Below are 12,142 nucleotides of genomic sequence, written 5' to 3'. Positions count from 1 at the left end.
GAAACAAATATGACAGACAGCAAGCAACGACAAACATTGAGTTACAGGCTACTGACCTTGGACATTCACGTAAAGAATGTGGCGGGAATGAACGTCTTTGTGATAGCACATCCCTTCCCTAATCTAGGACCATGGTATAACAGCACAACTTAGGAGCAAACTGTAAAAATCAGTTTGAAATGACTTGACTCATCAGATTTTCACGAAACACAATACAACTAAGAAAAAGACAAAAATACAAAGTATCGATCTTATAAATGGCCCCGATGTGTTTGCTTTGAGACTTCCGTTGAATATATAGGTCCATATTATATATATTTGCTTTGACGCTCTGTTTGTTATATAGATCTCTAGTAAAATATTTCGAGTTATATATTTACCCTATACAGTATGTGATTCCAACTATTGTTTCCAACTATGTGTTTCCAACTATGTGTTTTCAACTATGTGTTTTCAACTATGTGTTTACAAGTACCTGTTGGTTAAATATGTGTAACATTATAACAGGTCCCTATAGATGTCACTTTGTTTGCATACTACTCATAATATAGGTCGGCGTTTGCTTTGAAATCCCTTTTGTTATATATAATTCTATATACATTTGTACTTGTATATATACATGTATATATTAGTTTGCAAGCACCTGTTGGTTATAAATGTCCTTACATACTTACGAATCTCTGACTCATCGAATTTTAAATGTGAACATAGGGGGAGGGTTTTGCGCAAACAAACATGTCTAATCCCTTCACATACTGTATGCGCCTGTCCCAAGTCATAAATCAGACTGTTAGTTTTCTCAATTGAATTGTTTTACATTTGTCATTTCGGGACCTATAGCTGTTACCTTCTAAGGCTTTTGGTCTCTGGTGGAGAGAATTCTCACTGACAACCATACCACATCCCTCTTATTTTTATAAACTTAGATTTAGAAACTGCACTTTGAGATGACTATGATTTTATGTCTTTCTCCTCGTAGATTGTATAAACTTAGATTTAGAAAATGTACTTTGAGATGACTGTGATTTTATTTCTTTCTCCTCGTAGATTGCAGAAGTTGGAATGAACAAACATGAATATTTTTATTTGCTGACAACTCTGGTATGTTTTTAACTATTATCATCATTAAGAATGTACTTAGGTGAAATTAAAAAAAATCTAGAGTTTAAAATTGATACTAGAAGTCAGAAAAATATTAGTTAAGGAACAAAATAAGCTAAAAATATTGATAGGTTGTGGAACACCTTTTTGAGATATTTGATTTTTTTTAATTGGCGGGAAAAGGCTGACTCGGACTTTTACCTTATATTTAGCATTGACATTAATAGGTCTCCAATCGTAAGAAAGAAAATCTAGAGTCTGCTTAAACTTTGGTGATGACCTTTTTATGAGCTATAGAAATCTTCTATGAAAAGAAAAGTGGGTGATATTGGGCAAAATATTTTACCCTATATCGTAGGAAAATATTCAAGAAGTCCGAACATTTGACAAAAATTCATAAACCTCACCTGAGTACATCCTTAAAATATCTTCACAAATAATAATACGTCTTTTTTACTTTCATCACAATTCTTTAAATACTTATAAAATAAAGTAGCCAAAGACATTTTTGTGGTGTTAATTATTTTCTTTTCCTGTATTGGTGCTTCTGATATAATATGAAAAATATACATTTATTTTTAGGATTTTTCTCGGTTAGATTTTAGACGTTTTATTCATGGAGGCGTTAACCTGACTGGATTTGATATAATTGACCCCAATAACAAGCAGTACAAGCGATTCGTTCGAAAATGGGAAAATGCAAGTTCGAATGAATACCGAGGTGCAGGAGGCGAATTAATGGTAACATTTATTTGTAAAAAAGTAAAAGAGTCTATAGAATGGTTTTTAGAATGCATTACCTCATTGTTTCATTGCTTTAAACATTATTTCACTTTTACATGCAGTTTCAAATATTCTAAATGAAGAGTAAAATTGAGAATGGAAATGGGGAATGTGTCAAAGAGACAACAACCCGACCATAGAACAGACAACAGCAGAAGGTCACCAACAGGTTTACTTTCTGCAAAAACGTATACATGTAGAACGAACAAAAAGATTATTCCAACATACCAGTTCTACACCTAAATAATAAAAAAAACATGTTATCAAACGTTAAAAAAGAGAGGCGAAAGATACCAAAGGGACATTCAAACTCGTCAGTCGATAATAAACTGACCACGCCATGGCTAAAAAAGTGAAAAAGCGAAAAACCAACAGACAAACAATAGTACAAAAAAAACAACATAGAAACTAAAGACTGAACCATACGAAACCCACCAAAAACTGGGGGTGATCTCAGGTGCTCAGGAAGGGTAAGTAGATCCTGCTCCACACGTGGCGTGTTGCTCATGTTAGTACAAACCCTGTAATAAGTCTAATTCGGTAGGTCACATTTGGGGAAAAGGGCTTTAGAAACTATTTCAACTAAGAACTTGATTTGATCTTAACGAGAATATTGTCTGCATATATAGAAAAAAACATTTGAAGAATAAAATTCGTAGAGAAACAATAGCACGCTAGATTGCAGTTTGATATAAATTATGTCATGTTACTATACGTTTCTTTATGACATGACAAAACAGTTAGGGTTAATATAAAGAAGACATATCGAAGACCCTAAAGTGACCTATAGTTGCTAACCTTCAACGTCATTTGGTCAGTGGTGGAGGGTTGTCTCATTGGCAATAATACCACATCGTCCTAATCTAATATTGATATTAAAATAAAAAGCTGTGGTAGATTGCCATTGAAACAACTATCCACCAGAATCCACATGACGTTGACGTACAAAAGGATATGTCACCCATCGTACGACCTTTAACAATGAGCGAACGCATACGCATACTGTTTAGTGAGCTACGAAAGGCCCCGACTCAACCAAATACAAAACAATAAAATAACAGAAAGCGACCAAAAACCAACAAATAATTTGTAAGCTTCTTTATTGCGACAACCACATAAAGAATGTTACACTTAAAATGTACAATTGTATTTGGCAGTTCTCGCACAAGAAAGAGCATGTAAGTTTATGTTTAACTATCGTGTAATAACTGTTTATTTTACAGTCAGATTCAGCACTTGCAGTTGACTCATTACAAGTGATAACAGAAACCTTTAGTGAAATGTTAGCTAAGGACAAACCTATCTTTCAAGGAAGTTTCCGAAGGGCACATGTTTATAATAATTATACAAGACCGGGAATACCTTGTACAAAAATTCACCATTCTGAACCGGAACCCCCACCATGGATGCATGGACAAGCTATTTTAGATGCAATCAAAATGGTAATATAGAATACAGTGTTCAAGGGGAGACAATTGGTGTTCCCTTTACTTGATCAGAAATAAGGTGATAATATTCAAGCAGAGTTGGTTATTTCATCATTTTATTTCATTGTTTTTTTACAAATAAGTTGCATGTGCACAAGACAAATTGATGTTATTTCTACTTTTGATAGATTCTGTAAAAAAAATAATCTCGATACTGTCTACAATACTTGAAGAATTGTGGGTCCCGCCTTCACTAAATATGGTTATTCTAAATTTTAAAGTATAAGGTAAGAATAGGGTTCGATTTTAATGTAGAATACTTGTGTGGACAGATAAATACATAATCCACAATGTTGTTTAGCCATGTTAGTGAAGGCGGAACCCTATCAAAGTAATTATGTTTACAGAACCTATCAAAAGTAGAAATACTTAAAAATACCCTATTTTCTTGTTGCACTTTCAACTACTTGAAAGAACAAAGATACCAACTCGGGAAGTTAAAATGTTTTGCTTGAATATCATCACCTTATTCTGACAAAAACAAGGGAATACCAACTGTGAAAATAATAGTGACCTCTTTCTTAAATGTATACAAAAGGTCAGTATCAAGATTTTTTCTTCAAATAAATGGTTTTTTTTTCAACAAGTACGGATTGAACGATTTCAACCGATTTAAAACTTTTGAATTCAAAAAAAGGTAACTTTACATTCAGTACGCGAAACAACGAATAAAAAGATTCTTGGATATAAGTCAAATACATGACGGGTGCCTAATGGGGAGCAGGAAATGTTGTACTCTTCCAGAGCACCCGTGGTTTTTGATGGGGTTCGTGTTGCTTCGTCTTTACTGGTCTCTGCAGTGTTTTTTGTTTAGACTTGTTCGTTTTAACGTGCGTCCGATTTGGGTTTCTAGATTAATCTTCACCTTGGGGAATTGGAATCTTAGTTTCTTGGTAAATTCTTAATTTATTAACGGAGAATTTAAGATACATATAGAAGACTGGACAATAAAAAATATCAGTAAAGGAAAACAATAAGTAAATTTAGATGACAAAACGAATATCATATATTCAGATGAACTTGACGGAATATCCCAAATATAATAATTATCAAACAGTCTTCAGTGACGAGTTTAAATCAAACCAAAGGAAAGTTTACTTTATCAAATCTTTACAATGTCAAGTTATAACCAAAACAACTGCAACAAATATGGTGATGGTTACCTATACATAATGTTAGTTTTACTTCAAGTGGTCCTTAAACTAACGAAATTCATCTTCATTGACCAGGTAGATTTCCAAGGATTGACAGGCCATGTGATGTTTACACCTGATGGATTCCGACATGATTATATACTACATGTATCTAGTGTTGGACTCCACCACCAAACTCCAACGAAGGTTTACATTTTATTTATTATAAAACATTAAACACAATACCAAATACCAAATAAAGTGTAACCGTAAACTTAAACCTATTTATTATAATGAATATTTTTGAAATGTGATGCCTAATCAAAAGAAGAAGTACCAGAACAGTTAAAACAATGTTATTGCAGTGTGACGGGATTGCTTCCCTTCATACATGTAGTAGATACTTAACCAGTCGTAAGCGGTTGAGCTATGGAAGTACTTCTTTAGCTTAGTCGGTTAGAGCGCTGCCTTGTAACACAGAGGTCCATGTTCGAGTCCCTGAGGACAAGGTGATTTTGTAATGAAAATCATGCTCCCCGGTTACAATAGGATTAAACACATTTTGTCTGGAGGCCATTGATGTGTAAATTGTGTCGGTCCACTCACAACTGAATAAAAGTCAGGCGTGCATGTACAGTTTGTGATTGTATCGACCCAGTTAGATAATCAATTACATCGAGAAATAATGTGATTAATCCTTTAATATAATTCTCAACTTCTTAATATTTCATTTTTCGTTTACCTCCAGCATTCAATTCATGTGTATCACGCATAAATATATATATGTTGTTCACATACGTTCCGAAAGAAGGTCTGGACCGTCTAGCAGCAGCCTATCGAAGTGTAAACCAAGAAAAGAAGTCCTTACGGACCAATCATATTCCAATATTTGTATGGAATATCAGTTTTATAGATGAAAACGGATATGGTACAATCGTCGTAAGTACAATCCCGTCCTCTTTTCATTGAAAGTAACATCACCGAATAAGACTTGACAATGTCACCGAGTTTGTACTTACCCGAACAACACGATGGTGACACATGAAGAGCAGTATATGCTACCCTTCCGGCTCACCTGAGATCACCCCTGGTATGGGGTTCGTGTAACCCAGTCTTTAGTTTTCTATGTTGTGTTTTGTATAATATTGTTTGTCTTATCGTTTTTTGCAATGGCGTTGTCAATTTGTCATCGACTTATGAGTGAGAATGTTCATCGGACATTTTCCGCCTCTGTTTTAATTGTTTTATGTGATTTGCATACCTACAATTGAGGCGAATGGTACCAAGAGGATATTAAAACTCATTTGGACATATATATAACCGAGTGATTATTCGCATAGGCGAGTGATGCATACATGGTAGCAGACTTTTAGAGTTCATATGATTCTCTCAGGCCAAATTGATTATATTTTCATTTTTGTGTGTGTATTCTAAATGGAATTACGAGATTGGGGCATCAATAAACTACCGGCTAAAAATCCAGCTAGGCTTCCTTACAAAGTATACTAATGGTATAAACTTATTCACTTAAATTTTAGGTTTCAACAATTTATATTGCTGTAGGCATTACATACTTATAAAGGATACCAGGCTTTTTATTTGTTACGCAAGACGCGAGTTTCGTCTAAATATAAAACTCATCAGTTGCGCACTATCAAAACTATGGGAAAGCTAAACAAATCAGTTGATGAACATTGAAAACAAATATTTTTTTTATCTCCATGTTAGATTTAACATATACTTCTTTAAATAAGAAAAATAACATTACTAAGTACTACATTTGTTTGTATCATTTTATATCATTCATATGAATTTCTCTTTGGAATTCTTCATATTTTGTCATTTGGGCCTTTAATAGCTAATTATAAGGTACATATTTGCTCCATGTTGAACGCCGTATGGTTACCTTTAAATTAGTTACTTACATCTACTTCAACTGATGATTGGTTGTCTCATTGGCAATCATACCATATATTCTTAATTTTATATTGGCTCTTTCTTTTTGTATGTCCTTGTTGGTGTAAATCTCCACACGTATGCAATAAGTTATACATCCTTGGCTTTCAATTTAAAGGGATTTAGGCATTGCTGATGAAAGTAAATCCAGAAAAGCGCTGCAAACGTACCAAATTTATAAATTACTATTTTCTTTACTTAAAAAGTGGCGTACATGTGTTTTAATTTCAGATTGGTTCTTGGCATCCAGACTATGGGTATTCAAGTTTGGATGCAGACACACGACGAGAACCTGTCGGGACTAACTACACCGACAGTAGTGTGAAAGTCATAACAACAATACTAGTTTGTATTTTTAATTCATTTGTATTACGGCAAGTTTTAAGTTCCTCATTTTTACGGAGTGTGTGTTTCGATAACTTGAAAAAGGATTACATGTATGTGTACTAGCATACTAAAATATTTAAAATCACCGATTAAGAAATTTAAAGAAAATAACAGAAGACATTTGGATATTGCTGAAAGTGCCTTGACTTTATTCATGATTTTTATGGTTTCGGTGTGTTTTTGTTGTGATATTTATTTTTGATTTCAATTTCTTGTTTTTCTTTAAAAGAAAAAAATATGTATTTAATAGTTTCCTGTAGAATGCAATCGGCAGTGTTTCTATCTAGAATACAACTTGAATTAGATTTTGCATTTACATGTAAGTGTATGTTTTTGGGATATCTACAACTTATAGTAAATTCGATTAATTTGCTTTAATCTGATACCGTTTCTTTTACGTCAAAGTGGCAGATACTATCCATATTTATATAGTGTTTTTTCTGTTTAAGTCAAAACCAATGCTGATGAGGAAAGATCCTACAAAAATATTAGAATCGAATCTAACAGGAAATGATGTTTATGAAGGTAGGGTAAAAAATGTCCACTATCTTATTTCAGTCTTTTTTGTTGTTGTATATACACCAATGTATGAACATGCATTCTTCTAAAGCAGTATTAATCTTGACAATAAAGTTCTGAAAGACAGCTAATCAAACTAAGAAAAATTGTTACATTTCATTTTCTTTTACCAATTGATGGATACATTTACTGGTTGACTGTAAATTCGTGAATGTTGCCTGCAGTGAGTAAATGATTCAGCATTGACCATGATTCATTACTAAAATTAATTTTAATTATCGCAGATACGTTTGAATTTTTTTAAATTCAACAAAGCTGGGGTCTCAACTCTTGGAAGAAACTAAAGGTATTTGAGTTCCGAATTAAAAAACCCCTGTATCAATAGAAATATACGCATATGACAACAATAGGGGCATAAATTTGTTGTATAAATTATAGAGCATTTTTCTTGTTGCTTGCGTTATATAGTATATACTGTATTATTTTATGCAGACCCTGTCTGCATAAAAAAAATGTCCCCCATTCGGGTACACATTTGCTGTACACGTCAATTACGCTTACACAAAACCATTGTCGATTTTCTTTTATTATTTGAGAAATTTACCCTTGTTTAAACACAAACAGCCAATACAAAGATAAATTGTAAACATATTTTTCCTTTCTCTTCATAGGATTTGTTCCAGATTTTGCTAAACTTTTATCTGATAGAATAGGATTTCAGTACAAAATAAAAGAAGTAACCGATGGAAACTATGGACGTGAAGATCCTAATACAAAGCAATGGGATGGTATGGTGAAAGAATTAATTGATGGTGTAAGGAAAACAATGTTTATATATCGTCTAATTTAAACGTTTTAAGACTGATTGATGTAATTGAATTTCCTCTTATATAGAGATAATCTACTAGCATGCTATCTAGTAAAGGAAAAAAATCTAAAGTAAGACTTTTTAACCAACTGTTTTGAATGTAATTAAGAGCTGAGCAATTGCTTTGCACGAAGAAAAAAATGTATACAGTATTTAAGATGTAAAAATCAAACGCGATGTATGAGGTAATGATACAAGACCTCAACCAACCGAAACAATAGGTCTCCAGCAGCTTACAAATTTCAAGTTCGCTATCATAAATTTAAGGTCGGATCAAACGGATTTTTAATAAATTTCTAACTAGAACACGCGGAATTGAATATAAATATCGAAAAACTGATATTTATTTTTTAACAATTTGCAAAACAAAGCAAGTTCAGACGTACAAAATGTCAATTTTGTAGTAAATGCCTGAATAGACTAAAGAAAATTCGAAACCTTACAAATGTGTTTACAGGAGTATTTATATAACATGTTTCAAACATAATAAAATACACATCAAGCGTATGATCTAAGTAAGTACCGACACAGCAGACCAAAGCCAATTAACTAATAAAACCTCAATGCGTTGACCTTAATAGACCAATTGATAAGAGAATTACTAGCGTGAACAATGATTAGAGATATACAGCTAAATATAAATAAACCTTGACCGCAGATAATTGATAGCTATTAACGACCACTCTTATAAGAACGATCACAGACACTATACCATAATTACAAAAGTAGTTATTGTTGATATAAAGCCTGTAAACGTCCAGCAGGAAGTATTTCAGATACCCAGTCTGATATTGTTGAAGTACTGAAAAAATATAAAACATGATAAAATAATTATTTTTATTATGCAAATATTTGGGCTTAAGGGCAACACGTTATGTTACAGAAAACTTCCTTGGCGTCATTGAATAAGAAGCGATGATGTAAACTAACTGACGCCAACATTATACTTAACTATCCGAGCAGTGTGCGCGGCACACTGTGTGAATGCTTGAGGATATTTTTTCTCTAGTATCATGTAATTCACTCAGTTCTGTCATATTGTAAATCAAGAACAAAACAAATTACATGCTACCTGCAGTTGACACAAAGCACACAGTATGTACATAAAATGATAGTGTGTTCTCAGATAATTAAGGATAATGTGCCGCTAAAATACTGTGCCTGAGCTAGCCACATATCTTTGACAGAAATGCGTCACCATAGGGGTATTTGCATACACGTGTGTGTACGTCTACCAGTCTACTTGTCTCAGAGTACTTTAGCAAGCCGTTCCCGAGCGGTATAGCCTTACTTGATTTTCCACGTGGTACCGCATAAGAGTAAATCTTTGTGGGCATAGACCGACGTGAAATAGAGCTGTTGAGCAATCAAGATGAGACTATTCCTCGTTAAGGTACGTAGGCACCCTAACTACTCAGAAAATTTTGGGGAACGATATTATATTTGGCCAAAATAAAATATCATAGCCCAAAACGAAATATGTAACGTTATGTTGCCTGCCCAAGTTGCATATTGAGTAACCCCAAAAATTGAAGATGTTGTGCCTGATGAAGCCTTGTGTCTTGTTAAAATTAAAGTTGATCTAGAGAAAATTAATGTCAATATAAAAATCCTTAACCACAATATTGAGATCAACGTGAAAAGAAAAGACACAAGGCTAGGATGTAGGACATGTTACAAAGTCATAACCGATCGCGGATTTAATATCCGATTTAAATGTTCTACTGTAGCGTTTAAAACAATCTGATTTCCAAAGTCCCAGTGATTGTATCATGCTGTCCTCAATACCTTTAGAACTAGCGCTAGTGGCCGCACCTGATCGAAAGGAATGTCCGCTATAATCCTTTTCACAATATCCTAATGCCAAGAGTATTGTTTTAAGCTTGCTTATAAAATAGTTCCGGGAAACTGGGTTTCCGATATTTCTTCAACGAAAAACGAATCATTATGCTTTGCGTTTATAGGTTTCGTCTTACACTCAGCAGCTGGAATAGCAATTTATATGAAAAAGCGATGTCATCAATCCTGAACAATGAAATTAATACCTTGTCGGAAAATATCTGTCTTTGTAGCTTTTAAATTTATAGTTACTTCGCTTTCTGAAACGAAACATCTGAAATAGCAATTAATACGGACAAGCGATGCCATCACTCTTGAACAATGAAATTATAATGCTGCTAGCCACGCCTGATTGAAAGGAATGTCCGCTAAAATCGTTGTCTAATTGTGTTACTGGACAAAATATATCTATGCAGTCTAAATGGACTTCGGTCGGACAATAAATACTATTCTTGTAGTTGATACAATGTATTTGAAAAAATTACGTCGGCGAAATAGTAAGCTAACAATATGTCAAATGTAAATATAAACAGTGATGAAGATAATTTGTCAGCAAAAGTTCTAAATTGCAGTTTTTCACGCGATCGTATGTATTTAGGCCTCTTCAATAACTTCAGTTGATCATGATGTCAGTTCTTCACATAAATACGCTATAAGTATCACTTATCCAATTGGTTGAATGAACAACAGACAAAGAGCTTCTCCTCCATATTCCAAATATGAAATAAAGAAAAAACGAATGTAACTGTGTGCACAATATCTGGTATCATTTAACATACTAAACCTTACTAAGTAATAATCAACACCAAATTACAAAAAAAAAACAAAAAAAAAAAACCAACTACTAGTAAGTAGTAAAATAATAGTTTCAATCAATCCAACTATTACTGTATCGTGACATCTGTTTGCCCTATGTTGAAGTGTCAGTGTGACTTGAGATAAAGGACGGCAATAAAAGCATATTGTGATATTGTGTTATGAATTGATATATACCATATCCTTTTCTACTTGCTCATAGTATGTAATCGTTGTCGGGGACAAATGTATATATATTAGGATAAAACGTTAAGTTGCATGACTTGTCTATCATTCATTGTGTCATGGAACCTTAATTTCGTTAATTTTCCTAATCTGTAATCAGATTTACGTAGGTAAATTGATAAGGTCGTCGTTGTTGAATACTTGAAAGTTAATTGTTTGATGAACTATAACAGACAGTCTTAATGACTGTTAGTTTAATGTACAAGTAGTTTTGTGGACTAGAGGTAAATGATATTTGATGGGTGTTACATGTAGAAAGTGTCGAAAACTTTCATGAAGTGAATATAATATATGACATGCAGGAGAGTCGAGTATGAATAGTTACAGCGAATGGACATGTATCTGCTTAACTATGTAAATTTGGTAAAGTGTATATATACATGTATGAACATACATTTGTAAAATTGTAAATGTGAAATTGCATTTTTAAACCAATGCATAGGAAGAACCCCGTGGCTTGCCCAATTGTACCGCGATTTCGCGGGCATCATCTAGTACCATATAATAAATGTGTTGTAGTCCGATGATTTTACTCTCATTCTCATGATTCTTGTGAATCCGTAGCATAGTGTCAAGTAAGAGCCTCAATGCAGAACGTAGTCTTGTTGAGTGTTAACAATAATAATGTATCATGATCTATAAGAGTATAGTGTAACGTTTACTAAATACAACCTGGTGTAACATCTCTGTAATCATAGTTCCATATGTACATGGTATACAAAATCTGAAGTCTATGTGCACGTGCTAAATCAGGTGATCACCATAAACATGTCAATGATAAAACAAATATTAAATAGAAAATTTCACATTCAAGATGAACCTATGCACTTGCGAACCTTGTGTAACACAACAATTCTTTAAAAATAAAAGATATATATATGTATATATAAATAAATAGAAAGTAATTGTTTCTGTCTCTTGCCTACACGCGTACGTTCTATGAATGTCGAAAATATATATACAACATCGTGAACTCAATTAGGCGCAATAAATTCTCTTCTGTAGATCTTATATCGAGTGAATGTGTA

The 12,142-nt window shown here is 33.3% G+C and overlaps 1 protein-coding gene across 1 annotated transcript in view; it reads left to right on the top strand.

Annotated features, from left to right (window-relative positions):
* The window catches only part of LOC127715785 (glutamate receptor 2-like), a 59,633-nt gene that overhangs the window by 34,615 nt on the left and 12,876 nt on the right, over positions 1-12,142 (top strand). The window contains exons 6-12 of the mRNA XM_052221930.1: positions 1,048-1,101; positions 1,684-1,842; positions 3,108-3,326; positions 4,601-4,711; positions 6,692-6,805; positions 7,297-7,372; positions 8,038-8,180. Coding sequence (XP_052077890.1) covers positions 1,048-1,101; positions 1,684-1,842; positions 3,108-3,326; positions 4,601-4,711; positions 6,692-6,805; positions 7,297-7,372; positions 8,038-8,180 — 876 coding nt within the window. The remainder of the gene's footprint in view (positions 1-1,047; positions 1,102-1,683; positions 1,843-3,107; positions 3,327-4,600; positions 4,712-6,691; positions 6,806-7,296; positions 7,373-8,037; positions 8,181-12,142) is intronic.

This window comes from Mytilus californianus, unplaced genomic scaffold, assembly GCF_021869535.1.
Source record: "Mytilus californianus isolate M0D057914Y unplaced genomic scaffold, xbMytCali1.0.p SCAF_9, whole genome shotgun sequence".
Classification (NCBI taxonomy): domain Eukaryota; kingdom Metazoa; phylum Mollusca; class Bivalvia; order Mytilida; family Mytilidae; genus Mytilus; species Mytilus californianus.
Note: the sequence above shows the minus strand (reverse complement) of the source record. Positions and strands in the feature narration are given on the sequence as shown.